Source organism: Triplophysa rosa, linkage group LG18 (genome assembly GCF_024868665.1).
Source record: "Triplophysa rosa linkage group LG18, Trosa_1v2, whole genome shotgun sequence".
Taxonomy (NCBI): Eukaryota; Metazoa; Chordata; class Actinopteri; order Cypriniformes; family Nemacheilidae; genus Triplophysa; species Triplophysa rosa.
Genome location: NC_079907.1, coordinates 7,813,829 through 7,835,017, shown reverse-complemented (window position 1 = coordinate 7,835,017; position 21,189 = coordinate 7,813,829). Strand labels below are relative to the sequence as shown.

The 21,189-nt window shown below is 40.1% G+C and overlaps 2 protein-coding genes across 4 annotated transcripts in view; one reads left to right on the top strand and one right to left on the bottom strand.

Annotated features, from left to right (window-relative positions):
• The window catches only part of afap1l2 (actin filament associated protein 1-like 2), a 32,687-nt gene extending 11,565 nt beyond the window's left edge, over window positions 1-21,122 (top strand). Inside the window, exons 2-20 of one of the 3 annotated variants that reach the window (XM_057358899.1) lie at window positions 1,491-1,619; window positions 3,563-3,634; window positions 4,527-4,615; window positions 11,755-11,863; window positions 14,268-14,351; window positions 15,777-15,985; window positions 16,089-16,268; window positions 16,352-16,426; window positions 16,497-16,581; window positions 16,699-16,794; window positions 16,874-17,085; window positions 17,635-17,780; window positions 17,891-18,005; window positions 18,172-18,363; window positions 18,577-18,832; window positions 18,953-19,123; window positions 19,359-19,546; window positions 20,143-20,286; window positions 20,553-21,122. In XM_057358899.1, the coding sequence (XP_057214882.1) occupies window positions 1,491-1,619; window positions 3,563-3,634; window positions 4,527-4,615; window positions 11,755-11,863; window positions 14,268-14,351; window positions 15,777-15,985; window positions 16,089-16,268; window positions 16,352-16,426; window positions 16,497-16,581; window positions 16,699-16,794; window positions 16,874-17,085; window positions 17,635-17,780; window positions 17,891-18,005; window positions 18,172-18,363; window positions 18,577-18,832; window positions 18,953-19,123; window positions 19,359-19,546; window positions 20,143-20,286; window positions 20,553-20,579 (2,579 nt within the window). In that variant the 3' untranslated portion in view covers window positions 20,580-21,122. Of the gene's footprint in view, window positions 1-1,490; window positions 1,620-3,562; window positions 3,635-4,526; window positions 4,616-11,754; window positions 11,864-14,267; window positions 14,352-15,776; window positions 15,986-16,088; window positions 16,269-16,351; window positions 16,427-16,496; window positions 16,582-16,698; window positions 16,795-16,873; window positions 17,086-17,634; window positions 17,781-17,890; window positions 18,006-18,171; window positions 18,364-18,576; window positions 18,833-18,949; window positions 19,124-19,358; window positions 19,547-20,142; window positions 20,287-20,552 lie in introns of all 3 variants that reach the window. The other 2 variants (XM_057358898.1, XM_057358900.1) reach the window with 2 other exon arrangements.
• Window positions 4,626-9,834, bottom strand: LOC130569318 (kelch repeat and BTB domain-containing protein 13). Its single transcript, XM_057358903.1, has one exon. The coding sequence runs from the start codon at window positions 8,165-8,167 to the stop codon at window positions 6,686-6,688; it is 1,482 nt and encodes a 493-aa protein (XP_057214886.1). The 5' UTR covers window positions 8,168-9,834; the 3' UTR covers window positions 4,626-6,685.
• Window positions 21,123-21,189: the final 67 nt, after the last annotated feature.

Below are 21,189 nucleotides of genomic sequence, written 5' to 3'. Positions count from 1 at the left end.
CAAAGTCAGGCCCTTGTAGTCAAGTCTGGGACGCCCAGTTTGCTGCTGACCCCGGAGGGTGTGTGGTTCACGTTCATGTTTAGGGTGACAAAGCGTGTCCATTCACAACTTTAGCTTCAAACAGACACGGCACGAGAGACATAGAAGTGTGGATGTTCACTATTCACATAGCGTTTGACAATTAGCTAAGAGAGAATTTCACATCATGTGTTTTGGTGTGTAATTGAAAGTGAGATAAGAAAACAACATTTGAGATGAACAAGCACATTGTTTTATCAGGCATTTCATCAAGTACTTGCTGACTGATAATACTGAGCATATCAAGTGCATATACTTCCCTTACAATTGAATAAGTGCTTATTTTGTTTAGTGTACATGTTCAAATAAACCTTTAGAATAGGGCTTTTAAAGGGACAGTTCACTCAAAAATGAAAATTAATTTGCTCAACCTCGAGTTGATCCAGATCTGTATACATTTCTTTGTTCTGATGAACACAGAGAAAGGTATTTGGAAGAATGCTTGTAACCAAACAGTTTTTGGCCGCCATTGACTACCATAGTAGAAAAAATACAATTAGAGGTCGACCGATCGATCGGCCGGCCAATAAATCGGGCCGATTTTGGGATTTCTTAATTAATCGGCATCGGACGATTGTGCCGCAAATTAGGCCGAAGCATTGTTGTGGACCCGGCGATGCTGCCTCTTGTGGCATAACACTGTGACGTCCCCCTCTGCCTGCTAACGTTTTAAATGCCTGATAACTTCATAAGAAAACGGCAAGACTTAAATTATTTTTATCCTTCGTTCTTAATCTAGCCTTGTATATTTCATTGATTAAATATGATGCTACTTAAGAATGCGAGTAACTTTTTGGAACTCTATTGTTAGCGAGCCTTCAACCACATTGTACATGTAGCCTAAGTTATGTGGTTGAAGGCTCGCTAACAATAGAGTTTCAAAAAGTGGTTGGACTCTGTTTATACTTGGTATTAAGATGTGTTTTGGTCGATCTTTCAAATGGACGAAATAAGTGCACTCAATTTACAAATGAACGCGACCGGTGCAAATAAACATACCGGGGCAAATAAACAACATTGCTTATACTGTATATATATATATATATATATATATATAATATTTTTTGGAATTTGTTTTCAACAGAACAAAGAAATGAATGAAGCAATTTTTCCTGGTAGTCAATGGTGATCAAGAACTGTTTGGTTACAAGCATTCTTCCAAATATACAGTAAGTTAAAGTTAACCACAATAGATCATTTACAGGTTGGTCAGAAACTGTTTTCTCATGAACATGAACATGTTGACCAAAGGAGGTACAGTAACCATAGCAATAGTACAGTATGCCGCTTACAGTTTTCATTTAGATCATTTTTGGCCTCAAACATTGTCAAAACATAAAAGTGTGGGAAACCAAATGCACATGATTCTTCTTAGCACTAACTTAACTGTTTGTGTGTGTGTGTGTGAGCAGTGCTGGAGCAGCTGTTGGAGCAGCTTCAGAGGTTTCTGAAGATTCTGGACGGAGAGAAGCTGAGTGGAAATGCCGCAGTACAAAAGGGCCTTCTGACAGAGCTGCTACAATCTTACAAGTCCTCCTCCGGTACGTACGATGAAAAACACGAGTGCATAAACCGAACATGTGATCTTTACGCACAGTTACATGACATCTTTTATTCGGAACTCTGGCCTACAAGCAAGCACATTTCTAATATGTGACCCTGGATCACAAAACCAGTCTTAAGTAGCACGGGAACATTTTTAGTAAAAGACAAAAATACATTGTGTGGGTCAAAATTATCGATTTTTCTTTTATGCCAAAAATCATTAGGATATTAAGTAAATATCATGTTCCATGAAGATATTTTGTAAACTTTATTTTTGTGAGTGGATGGTCTGCCACAGTGCCCCTGATTAATAACTTCAAAGGCCATTTTCTCAATATTTAGATTTTTTTGCGCTCTCAGATTCCAGAGTTTTAAACGGTTGTATCTCAGCCAGATTTTGTCCTATTCTAACAACTCATATATCTATAGAAAGTTTATTTATTCAGCTTTCAGATTATGTAAAAATCTCAATTTCAAAAAATTGACCCATAAGACTGGTTTTGTTGTCCAGGGTCACATATGTTTAGTAATGATGCTCATGTGATTAAAAGGATAGTTCACCAAAAATGAAAATTCTGTCATCATTTACTCACCTTCAGATTGTTCCAATCCTGTATACATTTCTTTGGTCTGATGGGAGACACAGGGAGAGATATTTGAGAATGTCAGTAACCAAACAGATCTCATCCCCCATTGACTCCCATAGTATTTCTGTACTATGGCAGTAAATAGAGGATGGCATTCTTCCAAATATCTTCCAAATATCTTTCTTTGTGTTTGGCAGAACAAATAAAATGTTTACAGATTTGGAACAACCTGAGGGTAAGTACATGATGACAGAATTTTCACTTTGGGGTGTACTATTCCTTTAATGCAAGTTTGGGTTTGCATTAAGAGGAGTTTTAAGCACAATTGTCTATATAAGATCTGTGTATATAATTCTGTGCTGTTTAAAAATCTATGTTCTGTCTTATTAAAAAGGCCGTAATTTTGGTTCTCTGTCTTCACAAGCATGGCTGTAGGTTTTTCATGTTCTGGTGCTGGGCTTGTGCACTTCCTCCCCTGGCTTCAAACTGTATCATTTTCCAGAGCTGTTTTTATTCTCTTGGGACGCTCACTTCCTTTGAGTAGCAGCTTATAAATAACTTTCATTTCCATCCTCAAAATCCCAATCTGTTACGGTCTTCATTGCAGGGTATTGTTCCCCTTCTCAAGCACATCAAAATGGAATGACATTTTGACATTTGGATAGCTTCGCTACCTGACGTTTCCCACCTGTTTGCCATGTAATCTAATCGAATGTAGTTCTGGATGTAATCCGAATGATGAAAATCCAAAACATTGCAAGACTAAAATGTTTTCTGTTGCCAAATGCTATCAAAGAGTCTTAAGCGGGCTGGGACTAAATCAGCAGTTTTATTATGATAGAATATGACCTCTCTGTGTCTGCCGCTGGCCTGTCTTTGATGTGTACAAAAGAAGGGACTCTCTAAGGACCCTTTTTTCTGAAGAAGAAAAGTGTAGCACAAAACTCTCTTTGTTCTTCATTATAACACAAATCAAATGCACGTTCTTCAAAATCTACACAAGATTAAGAGGAAAAGCCTTGAAAGAAATTCTTACAAATTCCAATTTAATCCTTTAAAATCCCATGCATTGGACGCAAAACACATTTGGACACTTGAATAAATGTTATTGCGTAGAATACCGGACAAAACGACATATGATCTCAAATCTTAATTTCTTCCCCCTTTTGCCGTTTAACCCACCATGGAGTCCATCACAATAACAATGAACATACCAAGTCTAACAGCCTAGACCAACCTCTTAATTTTCATTTTAGTCATGCGTGGAGATATCTTTTTTTTGTGAGGTTGTTACATAAACAAAGTTTAGATTTGCAATCCAGCCTTTAATTGTGTTTAAATTGTTTTTGCAGGAGGAGACGAGGAATACATTTACATGAACAAGGTCATCGTCACAAGTCAAAGCCAAGACAAAACAGACAAAGGTGAGTGCAATCTCTTGACACCTGCAAGAGACTTCTTCTTTCGCGCGATCGTGTTGCTCTGACCGTATCTCACACATATCGCTGTGGTTTACCGTGCTCTTTAACAGCCTGGCTGAGAATTCATATGTGTCATTTTAGGGGGGTGAATGGGTTATGGCTGAAGTGTTGCACCCCCCACACTTCCTGTCTGTTTCTCAGTAACTCCCGATCTTTCTCTGTCTGTCTGCCAGACCCCCATCTGAGGCCGAGCTGCTTTGTTTAGATTTCACAGAAGTAACAATAAAACTAGACTTAACAGTTTGGGAACCAAAAAGACACATGCATGAAGAAACCGCGGTGGCGTTCTGTGATCAGATTCACCACTGACATCACCGTGCAGTACGACTCTTCTTTAGATAAACAAAATGTTATGAAGAAAAAGATAGTCAGGACAATCAAATCTTTGAAGTGCACAACCATGAAAAGGGACTTTTCACTCCTAAACCGTTTTCATCACTTCCTGCCCATATGTGAACATTTCGGTCTTATTTGATTAGCGTCTGATAAATCAGTCATCAAAATGAACTACTGATCCGCAACCAGTTCAATCTTTATGAAAAGCAGCGCTTGATGGTGTCCTGACTCCTTGGTGACTCTTTGCTCTCGCTGTGTGGATTTGGTATTCGTCTCGCGTTCCTACGGCAACCCAGATGTTACCGTTTGGAGAGGAAGTTGAAGGAATGTCTGATGGGAACTGAATGTGGCCATCAGCTCGACGGGACCGCCACAACCTATGCAAAATTACCGCAGCTTATGCAATTATTACGTTTGCTTGCGATGCTTTTTCGAGCAGACTAAAAAAGTGTTTTTAGTAACAGCCACTGTTTTATGTTGAACTTTTTGTGTCCCACAGACCACAGACCAGAAGAAGCCAACGGAGAGCTGGGTAAACACATTCCCCTACCTGTGAAGAACCCACCTGAGCCCCCTCCTCCCAGATCAGTAAGTGACCATCAACATCATTTACATCGTAAAGATGTAAACATAACAAACACTGATCCCTCGTTGCTCGTGACAATAAATAAGTAATGCTTCATTTCTTCTTCTAGATCTTTCTAACTACAATGCAACACATTGTGGTTCTGCTGTTATCAGCTGTTATCACTTACTTTGAATTATGCTTTTGCGCTGACTACAAATCTGTTCTGTATCTGTTTCTCACGCTCCAAAAATGTTTGTTCTTCTTCAAAAACCACAAACAAGACAAACAACAAGCCCTGCAGGTTTATTACCGATTCTTCCGTTGGAAACCGCACCGCAACTTCTATAACTTATCAAATGATAGAAATGAAAGAGAAGTCATGCTATATGGTGTTTGTGTGTCAAAATGCTTTGTAGCTCCTGTATCAATCCCAGGGTGCATTGGGAGGCGGCAGTCAGTCAGACAGACAGCAGGATGGAGGGTATTAGAGCTCTCCAGTGAGAAGACTTTGAACTTCAGACCCTTCTGCAGGGTGCTGGGTCTGATTAACAGCAGCTGCTCAAGCGATCGGGGAGCTGTTTATAGAGGCCGGAGAACCGCGCGGTTTTGAGCAGGAACACGTGTGCGCGTGCACAAGCGTGTATGAGAATGAGGAAAGACGTGTTCACACCTGCTTATTTATTATGTTCTTCTCATTTCCATGGTGAGGAAAGAGACGTCTAGTGGCGTTTCCTACTCAGGACATTAGATGAGTTTGTGCCTTTTAATAATTTATTGAAATGATAAATGAAAATTCTGTCATTATTTAAATCTCATGTTGTTATTGACTCATGTGACTTTCTTCTGTAAAACACACACAAAAAAAATGTTGAAGAATATACCGCATTTAATTGGGCTGGTGGTATGAAGATACACGTGAAGATACTTGTAAATGAACCTATGCTGGGTTGTTTCAACACAAAATGCTGTGCTGTTCTAACCCATTGTTGGGTCAAATATAAACATTTTGTGAGTTTCATTTTTAGTCCCTTTTTGACCCAATGTTGGGTTAAAATGGTGTAGAGTGTATATTCTGTTGCGATGGAATTTTGTGCGTAGTTGACACATATAACGTACATGTGTCCTATGGTGTGACAGCAAAAATTTTGAAAACAAGCTGTTAATATTATATCATGTTATATTATTTATTTTTATAATATAAAATAACAACAAAGCTAAATCTCTATTATGCTAGTTTTTTCCCCAAATTTTTGCACACTATAGGACACATTTACACCTTTTTTTGTCAACTTCCCATAGACGGTGATATGTAAATAAGTGGGCGTGGCTAACTCATGTTAGGCTGAGTGAGACTTTGCATGTGAGCGTGATGAAGAAACAAGCCCTCGCCCTCCTTTCAACTTCCATGCTATATAGTGAAAACAGTATGCATTATGAACAGTATGTCCGAAACCGAAGTATGCAAAAACAGAAAGCGAAAAATATAAATGAATTAAAAATAGAGGAAAACTGTCAGAGTCGATTGCCTCGTGGGCAAGTGCTCCGACATGTCGCACAGTTGCGCTCCAGACGACCCGTGTTTGAATCCTGGCTCATGGTCCTTTCTCAATCCCGCCCCCCTTCTCTCTCCCACTTTGTTTCCTGTCCTCTTCCCCACTGTACTATCTCCCGATCCTGCCCCCCTTCTCTCTCCCACCTTGCTTCCTGTCATTCTAAATAAAGGCAAAAAAACTGCAAAAATATATCTTTAAAAAATAATAATATACTGTATATGAATACAAAAAAAACATTTTCCACTAATTTAAATTGTACATTAAATTATTTTTGGTGCAACATCTGTGGTGTGGACATGGTTCAGGTTTTTATATAACTATACCTTGAAAATATAATTACTGGTTTTGGTTATACCACCCCCCTACTATGCATATTGTTGTAGTACATACTAGTATTGCAAGTACATTCTTCAGCATTGCTCTTTTTATGTTAAAGAAGATTTTTAAGTCTTGCAGGTTTTAGAACAACATGAGGGCATTAAACAGAATTGATTTTTTTAGGCAAACTATACATTACTATTTATTCAAAATGTTTCTTTAAGGTGGATGTTCAGCCTCTACAATATCTTCCACTATTTCCCCATTAGCATCCGTCTCCTCAGCGTCATTGTCCTGCCGTGTATCTCTGCTTTTAGGCAGTCTGAGTAAACATGTCCAAAGTGAGCCACTTTTTGGAAATCCCGTCATCTGCCTCCGTGGCTTCCACTGATCACTGCAAATGTGATATTCCAGGGTCAAATTGCGGTTAACCGTGAAGGCCGAGTCCCCCCTCACCATAGCCGTGAAGAGGGCTCCCCTGCTGTTCACATAGTGTCCCGGCATGGCCGTCCATTGGCCCGTAGTGGTATTGTAGCAGTCCATGAGGCAGCGCAGGAAGTCATCACATGGGCCGTTCCTCATGACGTACAAGTTGTCACCGTGAGCCACCATGCAGTGACCGTAACTCTGCGGCTTGATCATAGTGGTGGTCAGCGTCCATTCATCTTTAACCGGTGTGTATTCATAGATATCTGTAGTGTCCGGAGGCTTCCAAAAACACACAAATATTCTACGTCTGGCAACGGCGCTCGCCGCCGCAGCCACAGAACGAGGCGCGTGCTTGCAAAACGTCCATGCGCGTGTGGAAATGTCACAGACTTCTACTGAGGACATGATCCTTTTATCGTACTCGCCTCCGATGGTGTAAAGGTGTCCGTTGTGGCCCACCAGGGTAAAGTTATACCTCGACTGCTGAGGACCATGAAACTCACTCCAAGTGTTGGTTTCTGTGTCATAACAGAAACTGCAGTCTACGGTCTCTTTGCTAACTCCACGAACGCCACCGACTATATACAACCGATTGTCCACAACAGCCACGCCAGCCATAGACGTGCTGGCATCTATCGGTAGATCAGTCAGGTACTTCCAAGCCCCCGGTTTCTCATCAAGATAGAAAACAGTCCTGTAGGAGTCCTGAAGCATCTTCATAGAGGGCGAATGAGTTCCAAGAGCGACGAAGGATGCTGGCGAAAGAGACTCAACGTGGCGAATCATCTCTACTGGAAGCGCCTCAACTGCATCCTGCAGGTCAGGATATGCATCACAGATAAACACAGCAGCGCTGTGAAACAACTTCCACAAGCCGTACACCGCCGCTGTATGATACAGAAGAATGCAATTGTCAGTGTCAATGATTTCTATCAGGTGCTGCACCAACACGTCCACTTGTAGGAAGGCTGCACACTCGGCGGCTTCCACAATCTCATCCGGATCCTGGATAGCAGGATGCTCACCTCTAGAAACAGCCATAGCCATGAGAAAACCCCTCGCTTTTAGACCTCCTTGTATGTGGAACTCATTCTGCCGGCTGTCCCTCATCCCAGAGCGGAAGAGAGCGCGAAAATACTCGCAATTCTGCCCCAGGACGGCCCTGTCTACGGTGAAAACAGTCTCTTCTACCCGCACTCTCAGAACTCCAGACTCTTCACCACCTTGTGGAGAATCCTCAAAGTGGGTCACGTTGTCTCTGCTCGGTCCCATAACACCTCTGTCCTCCCTTTGTGTGTGCAAAATGCTTGTTTGCAAATCATAAGGATAGACAGCGTTCAGGTTGTCCAGTGTTTCTGTTTAGGCTTGACCTGTAAATGGTGCAAGCAGTGCAGTCGCGTCACAGATTCGGCAGTGCTGAAAATAGCAGCACGCTAAAGATAGCACGGGGTGGTCATGGATATCAAATAGTGGTGGGAAATGAGTGGCTTGTATGTAACAATCATAACAGTCTGTGTTTAAATAAATTGCAAATGATCATTGTAGTGCAGAACAAATCAAAATGAACTGCTGGGTTGTAAATGAACCTGTGCTGGGCTGTTTTGACTTAAAATGTTGGGTTGTTTTAATCCACTGTTGGGTCAAATATTGTATGGGTTCATTTAACTCAACGACTGGATTTGTCTCTTTTTGATCCAACATTTAATTTGTTTTTGCTTATTTTAAATGCTCTGTATTAACTGCTTTCATTGACTCGTCAAATGGCGATGACAGTAGTTCAGAACGTCTGTCTTGGTTTTAATAAGACTATAAAGATTATTTGTCTTCAATACCCTCTCTACCTCAGCAGCGCTTTGGCTCGGGTGGGTTACATTTTTTCCACCGTGGATTTTTGGCACTAGAACGAGGGATTTTCCATGTTCTGGGTGTTCATTTGGACTCTTGCCCACTTGCATTTTTTCTTTTTTCGCAAAGCCTGGTGCTCTTGATATACACTTGAGTTTTAGAACACTTGAGTGAAATGTTTCACATTTCTTAAAAGGTTTTGATCTGAGGATGTATGCTTAGATGTCAAAGACAGAAATGTAATTGTTGAAATATAAACTGTTTCTCATTACAAACAAAATTTTTATTTGGCACAAATGTCTTTGAAATGGGTGACTTTGACTAAATAATGAAAAATAACAGTCAATAAGAGCACAGAATAGATGGGAAATACTAAAATATTGTTTTAAAAGCATCTCAGGGTGAAACCCCAAGAAGCTGCTTGATAAAATGCCAAGAGAACATTTCTGCAAATTCTAGGCAAAATGTGACTACACTGAAGATGCTCAAGTATAACAAGTTTTTGTTACCACATAATTCTAATTATTACACGGCTCGTTGGAATGCTTTATTCTGATTGGCCAGTCGCGACATTTGCAGATTTGTTATTCCTAGATAACAACCTCTCAAAAATAATAACACCCAGTAACCCGGATGCAGCAAATCATTTTGACAGTTTTTTTGACAAATTAAATATAAAAATGTCTTTTAATAACATACAGTATATGACATTATATTTACAAATGATTAAACCAAATTGCTTGTTCGTGACATTTGAACGTCGTTTCTTATCTTAAAACCGAAAGTAAACTGCTTTTCCTCGCGGAAGGTCTGCATTCGGTAAAAATTAGCTATTAAAATATTTCTAATTCACATTTCATGTCCAGTTTTTTTCTCATGTGGCAAGTAGCCGTGTAATAAAAGCCCCTTCAGTGTGACACAACTTCTGCCTGTACATTATCCCTTACTGTGTTATTGCACAGTTTTGAGCCTACTGTTTTTACTAAAATGTGGAAAAAAAATAAGTAAGTGTTCTAAAACTTTTGACCGGTAATGGATTTGCTAAGTAGACTAGATTAACATTATTTCATTTAAAAAGGGACAGTTCACCCAGAAATAAAAATTCTGTCATCATTTACTCACCCTCAAGTTGTTCCTAATCTGTATACATTTCTTTGTTCTGTTGAACATTTGCTTGTAACCAAACAATTCTGGGCCACCATTGACTGCCATAGTAGGAAAAATGACAATGGTAGTCAATAGTGCCCCGGAACTGTTTGCTTTCCTACATTCTTCAAAATATCTTCTTTTGTGTTCAACAGAACAAAGAAGTTAACAAAACAAATTTTCCTACAATGCTAGTCAATGGTGGCCAAGAACTGTTTGGTTACAAACATTATTCCAAATATATATCAGAACAAAGAAATGTATACAGATTTGGAACAACTCAAGTGTGACTTGATGACGTCAGAATTTTCATTTTTGGGTGAATTGCTCCTTTAAGAAGAAGATGTCATATTATAGTATGCTATCAAGGCTGAGGTGATTTCCAAACTTTGTTTAAATATTGGAATTAGTCACAACCCTTTTGAAATACTTCCCATATACAGTAGACTAGAATAGCATTATTTTCTTTGTCTTTTTTTTGTTGAAAAAAGTGGAGTTTGAAAACAAGGGTGTGGTGATGTTCAACATCAACATGTTGTATTTAGCACTACCACTATACTGGCTTGCTTGATGATTTTTACATGTACTTGATCTTGCATACACAGTTCCTGCTATTGTCATGGAGATACTGTGACGTGCTCTGGCTCATGGACCTCTGTCCTTGGCCAGCGAGGGAGCGAAACTGAGCACGAGAGGGAGGAGGCTGCCCTAAAATGCCTTTAGTTTCTGTTTAATCATTGTCAGATGCCTGAGGTCTCTCAAACTGCTGTTCCTAGCAGCTTTCTTTTTGTTTCACAGATTTTATGTCAGGAGGGAAATGCGGGGGTTATACGTGTGATTTGGGGTCAACATCTTCCCGGGCTTGTTTTCTCTTTCCCACCGAAACCCTTATTTCTGTGCTTCCTTTTCAGTGCAGATCACATAACTCCTAAATGTGTATTTTACGCTTTCTTTGCATCACTTAATTCAGCGAAGCCTCTGGCAAGCTTTTACTGTTCAACTTCCTGTGTCCTTGAGGTCCGCTTGTTTATGCACTGCACATGCCTTCCTATCGTTCAGCCTGTCTGTTCACCCCGACAGTGCAAGAACATCGAGCCGAGCAGGAGGTTTCAATCAAACCACTTAGTTTAAGTACAATGCCGCCGAAAGGCGATTCTCCCAGCAGTGTGACTCTAACCTTTCATCAGCATTTATCTTCATGGTTCACAAGCTACTGCTAGCTCACATCCATCTTGCGTATGTGTATGAGAGGATGTACAAGAGAGGTCCTCAGTGCATGGGTTTGCTCGAGGGCTGTCACCACTTTTGTGGGAATCAGGGGGAATTTAGTAATGATATGAAACGGCTGATTTGGGAAACCTCATAGTAGCTCCACACCCTTTTAAAAGCATTACTCCTGCAGGCAAACACGTGTGGAATTCCTTTTTCTAGCCCGGCAAGGCTGAGGTCAGGGACAGATCGGTTTCGCCGAAGAATCCCCCGCCGGTCAGTAAGAGAAGAGCACATAAAAGACAGGTGCATGGATGGCATGGATTTCATCAGATAGAGATGTTCAGCTGAGCTGCAGTGTATCTTTTTGTATCTGTGATTTGTGTGTTGATTAAAGTAATAGTTCGCCAAAAAATAAACACTTTGTCATTTATTCACCATCATGTCATTTAAAATGGTATACGATTCTTTCTTCTATGACATTTTGAGAAATGTGATTTTGTGTCCATACAATGGAAGTAAATGGGGCCCAGAATTTTCATGGGTGAATTATTTCCTTTCAATTATCTTTTCAGTACTGCAAAAATAGCATTGTATAAACGTATTTATTAAACGTACAAGAACATTGACGATCATATCTCTCGTTCTTTATCACTCAGAGCAACATCGGGAGGGAACCCTTTCCTCTTCCACCCACTCCTGCTCCAGCGTCTTCAGACACCGAAGGCTACTATGAAGAAGCTCAACCCTATGACTCCACCATCAATGGTACGCTCCCTATTGCATCATAGGTCATTTGTATTACATACAGAGGTCAAAATGTATCTTAAACAGTGTCTTAACCAGATAAAATGTGATGAGGTAATTTACATGGTAATAAAACCAGCATTTGTTCTTTAACCAGCATCCACAATGATGAGCAACAGGAAATTTAGTCCTACTTGCTTAGTTTCTGTTTTTGGCTGGTCACTCTCTGTAAACCCCGCCCAAATAGAAATTTCATTGGCTTGAGTTCAAATTATTTAAACGTCAAATATGTTTTATCTGGGTTTTGTTGTTCAACTGGCATTAGTCGTGACAAAGTCGTGGATTTGATTTCAGGTGAACACCCAAGCTAAAGAAAATGTATATCTTGAATGCATTGCAAGTCACTTTGAATATGCGTAACTAAATCTTTTATTATTTACACTTTGCCCTAAGCCAATACTTAACCATTTTATCCATACACATATGTTTCGCTCGTCACTTGCAACTACATGTGCAACTCTGCTATCAAAACCAATGTACTGTATATGCAAGAAATGTCATCTTGATAGCCGTCCGCTGTTGTGACCTGCATAAAAGGATAAGAACTTACTCGAAAGGATATTTCCAAAGACAAAGTTTCTGATTTGTCCATAAGCTAGGACCTTTTCTTGGTATTTGTGGTCAGTGAGCGATCTGTTTTACTGTGGACCGTTTCAGCGGCAGTGGTATAAAAAACGTTATGTGGCCCAAACTTAAAGGTGTGCTGAACTGGCCGTTTTTATTATTTTATACTGTTGTCTGAGGTGTACTTATGACGTTCGCGTGGTTTTTACATTCGAAGACATCAAAATCAATAAGTAATAGGCTATTTTCCACCCTGGTTTTGAGGCCGGATGGAGAAACGCTTGATTTTAATGGGCGTGCCGCATTGAAGACTTGGAAGTAAACGCCCACTGCTATGATTGGATAGCAGTTTGCTTAGTAAACTTAGTTGGAGCCTTCTGTGAATTTGGTTAGACACGTAACGTTAGGTTACACATTATCAGGACATATCGAGCGATCTCTAACAAAGCAATAGTGACGCATAGTACAAATAGCCGCTCTCGAGAGCCTTCGCTAAAGTGACAGGGTTGCCAGATCTTCACAGAAAAAATAAGCAAATAAAGACAAGACAAAAACAAACCTTAAAATGCAAATTGTTTATATATTTATAAGACCAAAAATTCTTAAAATCTGCAACAGACTATTTATTAAGACCTAAGTGCCGAGGCTTTTTGATCTAAGACCAAACAACAAGCATAAAAGCGCTTATTAATAACAAACATGGCAACACAGCAAAAGAGCGCTGTGTGATGTAGCCTTCCGAGCATAAACACAACACAGCGCATATCAGCAGTTTAGTTTAAACTGACCGACAAAACTAATCTTTAGCCGAAAAATATGTCGCTATGGTTATCAGTTTGTCAATCATCACAAATCACACAGGAGTGTGTACTATGTGTGGCTAAAGTCATTCGCGAACCAGTGGGCGGGGCTAGAGAAGTAGTGGTTGATATTTTTCTGTGGAGGCGGTGTTCAACCTATCTATGATGTCATATATAGGTGCATTCCAGGACCTGGCGTTCGCTGAGCCTGGTGTCAATAACAGTTGTAATTTCAGTAACAAGGGCGTTTTCAGTTCTGACACTTACAGGATGTTCACTTGAATACGATTCCCTCTTATACAACAAAAGCTCGGGTTAAAATTGATGTCTTAATTCATCGCTCTTTTAACTTCCAATAGACCTCCGCAAAGAATCTATAATTGTTGAGTAGTTTTAAGTAAATTTTTAATGCAATTAATATACAATAAAATTGTAATATGAATTAATAAGTTGTTATATTATAACCAAACACAGACCGGAAGTTAACTAGGCTACCTCATACAATCAAGCACCACTATCTCTAAATTTGGACACCCCCTCCCAGCTTTACTGTGGCACAGAAGCCTGCAGGCAGAGAAAACAGAACAGTGATGCTCTTTGTTTAACAGTAACCGGTCATCTGGCTCTGGACATACAGTGACGGAACATTGAGCGTGAGCCCAGGAAATGGGGCCAACGCTGATTGGGCATTTGGCTGGGGTTACACAGTTCAGCCTAGTGAGAGGACAATCATTTACAATCATCTGCATCACATGACGTCTGTTTCTAGTCAAATCATATAGTGGCATTATCACACAGCTGTGATATGAAATAGTGACTGCACAAATGATGCACATAATAATATGAAGAACCCAATAAGCCACAAGTTTATATGGAATTCTGTCATGCGTCACATTACATTGGAACTCAAAGCCTATATGCTCTGTTGCTTCTCACCTTCATTTTTTTCTCTTCCTCCCTTTTTGCAATTCCTCCCTTATTCTCCTCCTGTGTTTTTGTAGATTTTGGCTGCTTTGCCATCATCACAAGTGCCAGGAATCGTGTCGACGCTTCGAACAATGTGAACTATCCTGTGATCTTTTGGGGTATCTATCTCTCTTTTCTCTCTTTAAGAGAGGAAACAAACAAACAGCATTAACTTTATTGCATGGCTCTGGAACACATTCATCAGAAACCTCAATGTTCAGCGTGTCCAAGCTTGAGATCACTGCTTTGCATGCGCTTACTGCTTTATAAGCTTCACATATAAAGTCATGATCTGTTCTTATTTTTCTATGTAGCTCCTCTTAAACAGTTTTGTGCTTCCCCTTGTTTTTTTTGTGTGGTTTTTTTTCTTGCTTATTTTTAATCAAGGATGCAGAGACCTTTATCTAGACTAAACCTTGTTTGAGAAGTCAGATGCGGTTTACGTAAAATTTCCTGAAAAGTCTATATAGTCCAACAAAAAAAATGGTTCACCCAAAAATGAAAATTGTCTAATGTTGTTCCAAACCAGTATGCTTTTTTTTCTAATTTAATGAATGAGGGTTTATTCTCTCAAGCTTCTAATAGGATGCAAAGAACATACGTTTTATTAAAGAAGTCAAAGTAGTCAGGAAATAAACAGCTGCAGCTGCGGGAAAAATTAACAGACCATTCCAAATGTTTGATTGAATCAGCATTTCTAGATGTATTGTGTCATTCCAGTCCAGTGTCTGTTGAATTTCAGCAAACTCAAACCTCAGGAGTGACGAAAAGTCATCCAACAGCAATGTGAAAACTGACAGCATGACAAGACATCTAAAAACTGTGATAAAAATCAAGGTTATCACATAACGTTATCACTTAAATGCACATACAAGTATTGCTGTTGTATCGCTTAAAAATGAATAAGAACCTGTTTTCTTTATAGTATTTGAGGTGTGAAAAAATACAGGGCATCTTTTCTGTCATTTGACTTCTCCAGTTTTCATTTTCTGCAAATAAATGAAAATCGAAACAATATTTTGATTTGAAATTTGGTAGAAATGTTGTTAGTAGTTCACAAAATGAAACAAACTTATGGTTTTACCTAAACACCTCCCTGTAGGGTAAATTCAGAAAATCTAAAATCTCTTAATTTTTCCGCGGCTGTATATTCCAAGTCCTCTAAAGTCTAACAAAAACTCAAGAAACAGATTGAAATTTAAGTTATCTTTTGCATCTTGTCATTTTGTGATGTTAAACACTATGATCCTATCATTGAATCACTAGTTTAAATCCATAGGCTCAGAAGACTTGGAACGTAGTGCAGAAGTTGAATAGACCATTTATGACATTGTAATGTTATGATTTTTGTTTGTTGCCAATTTAATCTTTGTGTCATACGGGTGTGGAAAGAGGAAATGGGTGAACAATTTCTTCTCAATGTCCAATGTTGCAACTTTGAACTGAATGTGAATATTTTGGTGTTATCCAAAAGCACACGCAGTTCAACAAACAACGCTGATTATCATCTTCCCTTTTTCTGACTCATTTCATATTTCATGCAGAAGATATAGAGGCAGTGAGCAGTTCATACGAATCGTACGATGAGGAGGAAGCAACGAAGGGAAAGTCCACAGCGCAGCACCAGTGGCCATCCACAGAGGCTTCCATCGAGTTAATGAAGGACGCCCGTATCTGTGCCTTCCTCTGGAGAAAGAAGTGGCTCGGCCAGTGGGCCAAACAGCTGTGTGTCATTCGTGAACATCGTCTCCTGGTAAGTGACATCATTGCTTCATCATTGTGAGAGACACCCATTTCCCACCTCTGAAACAACAGCAGAAGAGTAATACATATGTATTTTTTGCTACTATATGCAGTGCTACAAAAGCTCAAAGGATCAGATGCCGCTGCTGGATATCAGTCTGCTGGGCTGCAGTGTCATCTACAAAGAGAAGCAAACAAAGCGGAAAGAACACAAGTTAAAAATCACACCGCTGGGTGGAGAAGCCATCGTCCTGGGACTGCAAAGCAAAGATCAGGCCGAACAGTGGCTGAAGGTGAGAGACATGAACCCACACAGATGTTGTGCCTGGTTTCTGCAGTCACACCGGCATTTACATCCTCATTCCGTTTTTATCAGGTGATTCAGGAAATCAGTCCTAAAAACACTGCGGGATCTGATGTAACGGACTCCCCGACACTCATCTGCACTAAGGTATGACATGCTTTTAATGAAGTGGATATAAATGCCTTAGCATCAGAGCTAAAAAGTGTTTTTTTATCAGGGTGAACATAGTGAGAGGTACTCGGTGGCATCGGAGAGCGGAAGCAGCACAGACAGTCACGCCGAGAACCTGGAGAACAAAGATGGTGAGACCACTCATTCATTTACACTACATGAATATTGCCCTCAATTGTTTTTAAAATGTACAATCATGCCATCAACGTTTAATCAACGAATACTTCTTTTTGTAAATAAATCCTTAGTTAAAAAGAAATACGGCAAGTTAAGTAACTTTATGAACATCGGGAAAAAGAAGGTTTCCTCTTTGGAGAGCCCAGAGAAGGCGCTGGATACATCAGGTATAGCAGCTTTGCATTATCAGATTAATCGTCCGTTGAAAAGAATATCTCTACTTTAATCTCTCCATCTCTGTTACAGGTTATCTTCATGTTCTGGTGAACCTGCAGTGGAAAAACCGATGGTGCTCAATACAGAACAGACAGCTTTGGATCTACAATGATAAGTACAAGACCAAAGTAGCCCAGCAGCCGGTGCCTCTGGAGGGGTGCATGGTGCTGCCGGACCCCAGCCCTGAGCATCTCTACTCATTCCGCATCCAGATGGACGGAGAAGAGCTCGCAACCCTTGAAGTGAGTAGGATTAGTTAATGAGGCGGTTGGGACTTAAAATCCGATCTGCTGATTCATGTTTTGCTCTATTTTTCTTGTAAATTGGAAACCGAAAGTATGAACATCCACATGAATCATAAGGTATACTGTGTAGACAGATAAGCATGACTTGAGTTGTTTATCATCTGTTTTCAGTTCAAATATTTCTCAATACACAAAAGCCGTAGAAACAAGAATGGTAACTTCTCAGAATTACGAGTCTAAGGGATGATTCAGTAGCCCGATAGAAACTTAGACATGATTGCCATCTACAGTCAAGAATACAGTATGATAACGGCGTCATACTCATTCAAACTTCTTTATTTGTGTAAATAAAAAAGTGAATCTTGTTTTAGCTCACGTAAGTACTATCGCACCACTAGACTACTACGTTTTATTTTTAAAACAAATAAAACATTTGGTTATGTCTGATCTCACCAAAGGCACTCAGTGGGACAGGACCGCACTGTTTTTTTCCCCTTAAAAACAAGCACGACACCTCTGATTCTACGTAATTCTCACTCCTCCCAGGCCAAATCTTCTGCCGATATGGGCCACTGGCTAGGGCTCATACTTTCTCAGACGGGCACCAAAACAGACCCGGAAGACCTCACATACGACTATGTGAACTCTGAGAGAGTATCCAGTATTGTCAATGCTGCCAGGACATCCATGTAGTACGTCACTTCCTGTTGATCTGAAAAAAATGCACCCCCTGTATAAAGGCTTAATATAGTGTGCAAGATAGATTTAGCTTTCCTTATGGAGGTGTGTGTGTGCTTCTCAGTCTGATGCAGAGGAGGTACTCAGAGCCCAACACGTATACAGACAGCCCTCCATCAGACCCTCAAACCTGCGATGACATATACGATGACGTGGCATCCATAGATAATGAGCAAGAGGTGGGTAAAAAAAACTTCCCACCCTGCACACAGCTGTGTTTATTCTGAGTCCGAGCAGAAACTTCACTTAAGCGATCTGCCAGAAATAATATAGGAACAGGAAGTCATTGTGTTGACTTTTGTAACCTTCAGTTTTTAATAATGTTTTCACTCTGTCCGGCTGCAGGAGGTTCAAGAGGATCAGGACAGCAGCTATGAGCTCACGATAAACACAGAGCAGAACGAGAAGGACAGAATATATCTGGATCTGATCCCGGTTCGTTCCTTCCTGCACACGAGCCCGGGCAGCGTGTCGCCCCAGACGGAGTCCAGCCCATCGGCTTTTCCACAGGAGGAGCATCCACACCCTGCCAATGAGGTGCATATGAATTATACAGCCCAAAAGAATAATTTGACAATTTTAGACATGAGTAAATCACACTTCACATGAATCGGGTTGCATAATAATTATCAACAAAGTTTTATCAGACTTTTAAAAGGCATTTTTTGCTCAATTTATTTTTGGATTTTAATGGCTGTATAGAGTTTCCTCAACTTTTAAAACGGTTTCTATCATTTTCATCTAAAACAGCCTGAAAACAAAGACTCATCGCCAAGCAGCACAGAGCATCCCGATCCTCCAATACAACTCGCAGATGCCTCCTCACCCCCAAATCTGCACGTCCAGACTCAAAAAACCAGTCATGAAGGCCTGAAAAAAACCTCATCCTCCACACTGCCATCCCAGCCCCAAACATCTTCACATACGACCCAGATTTCACCCAACTCCAGAAAAAGAGCAGCCAGTGCGGACAGACTTCTAGACAAACTCAAATTCTCTGCAGCGGGTGAGAGCTTCAAAACTTCCTAACAGATCGACAAAATTGTATTTATTTATAACGCTGTTGTTTGTGGCGTGAAAGTGGATCGTTGTCTTAAGCTTGTGCATATTTCCACATGTTTAGCAGGCCCGGGGTCAGTGGAAGTGAAGTTAGGGAAGAACAGGACAGAAGCTGATGTCCGACGATACACAGACGAGAGGGACGGACTGGAGCGAGAGAGGGAGGAGGTTAAAAACACTCTCGCTGCATTGAGGAAGGACAGACGGGAGGTGAAAGAGGAACTGAACTCCTGCCAAGGTACTGCAGCGCCCCCCTAGTGGCATTGTTGAACTGTTAACGTAACAACGGTTGTTTTGTGTAAAGCAAATAGTTGCCACAATAATAAATAAATAATAATTAAATGAATGATGTTAGGGCATCAAAATGTCACTTTTCATGAATGGTCCAAAAAACATTTTAGCGTTTAATACTATCCTGCTCTCTTTACATGTGATATGCTGATGAATTCTTTCTTAAACTGTTGCTCACGTAGACTCCACCCAGCAAGCTTCTTTGGAGGCACGTCTGAAGCAAATGGAGGAGACGTGTCGTGAGGCGGAGCGCCGGCGGGTGGAGGTTGAGCTTCGACTGATGGAAGTAAAGGAGAATTTGAGAAAAGTGGAAGCTGGACCCTTTACATTGGGCACCACCGTAGATAGCAGTCTACTGGAAACTCCAACAGTAAGTTTACAGTACAGACCACAGGTTTTTTATAGGCTTAAAGGAACAGTTCACCCATAAATGAAAAGTCTGTCTTCATTTACTCACCCTCAAGTTGTTCCACATCTGTATAAATGTCTTTGTTCTGATGAACACAGAGAAAGATATTTGGAAGAATGCTTGGAACCAAACACACCATCATGACCACCATTGAACATAGAAGGAAAGTTTGCCTTATAATGTCTTTGTTCTGTTGAACACATAAGAAGATCTTTTGAAGAATGTAGGAAAGCAAACGGTTCTGAGGCACTTTTGACTACAATTGTCATTTCTCCCACTATGGTAGTCAATGGTGGCCAATAACTGGTTTCAAGCGTTCTTCCAAAAATCGTTCTCTGTGTTCATCGGAACAAATACATTTATACAGATTTGGAACAACTCCAGGGTGAGTAAATACATTTTTGGGTGAACTGTCCCTTTAACAAGCAACTTCTCAGTTTAAGCCTACTAGTTTACACACTTAATAATGGTTAGGTTTTTGTTTCCAGTTAGTGTATGGTATCTGTACTCTGCATCAACTGCACAAGCTAATTTGTGTTGTATGTTGTATATTATAGCCTAAGACAGCACCTGTTTCCTCCCCTGCTCCAAATATCCCCATCAACAATGGAGATTCACCTGTCAACTCTGCCACAGTGTTGAAGAACAGACCCATGTCCATCATGGCATCCAGCAAAGGAAATGTTCTGCAGAAAGCCAAGGTTACAATTCACTTAAGCAACCATTGTCTTGTACTAAGATCTTAGCTCTAAATTTGAAGAAAAGTATTTGTCTTTAGATGTACCATGGTAATTTTGTGGTATTTTTCGAAGTAGCCTATGCAACACTGTAGCATGGTGTATTATAGTATAAAGCATAACCATCTGATACCATCACTGTACCATAGTAGTATGTCATTATATTTCTTTACATGTTTTCACAATAGTTATATGATCGAAAATACACATTTCTTATTCTTTATTTGCAGGAATGGGAGAAAAAATCAGCAACTTAGTGGATGGGAATAGAAAGAGTAAATTGACTTTTTAGCCCAAGCGCAAAGGACTGCTAAGGCAAATGCTTGAGGGAAAGAGGAAGAGAGGGTGTGCCCAATAACCTGCAGGCTCCGCCTCTCTGAAGCCACACCTCCCCTCATATCTGCTTCTCAAAGGCTGAGATGGTACTGTGTGCTTGCAGGCAGCTGATCCAACAATGTTTTGTTGCTGACAATATTTTTTTTGTCCCCGACTATGTTACCCTGCCATATAATGCCACTGGACAACTGTTTTTATTGAAGTCACTTTTATGTAAGAAATAGGAAGGGATTTATCGAAACATTTTTATAATACATGGATTTGAAAATCACAATGTGTTTAAATCACCATGAAGACCTTAAAATAACCCATTTGGTACATCTGATACATTGTAGCTTGGTTCATGTATGCTGGTAGCCAAGATGTGAATATATATTACATATCTGTTCAGTGTTGTTGTATGCTAGCTGAAACATGCACTTTTTATTCAAATAAAAGTTTGTACTGACAAAAATTGTGCAAGTAGACAAACCTTAAACCCTAAAAACATAGCTGCAGTTTCTCCAGTAGGTGGCACCAAAACAAAATTAC

Coding starts and splice junctions, on each gene's coding strand:
- LOC130569318 (XM_057358903.1), bottom strand. CDS start 8,167: ATGGGACCGAGCAGAGACAACGTGACCCACTTTGAGGATTCTCCACAA.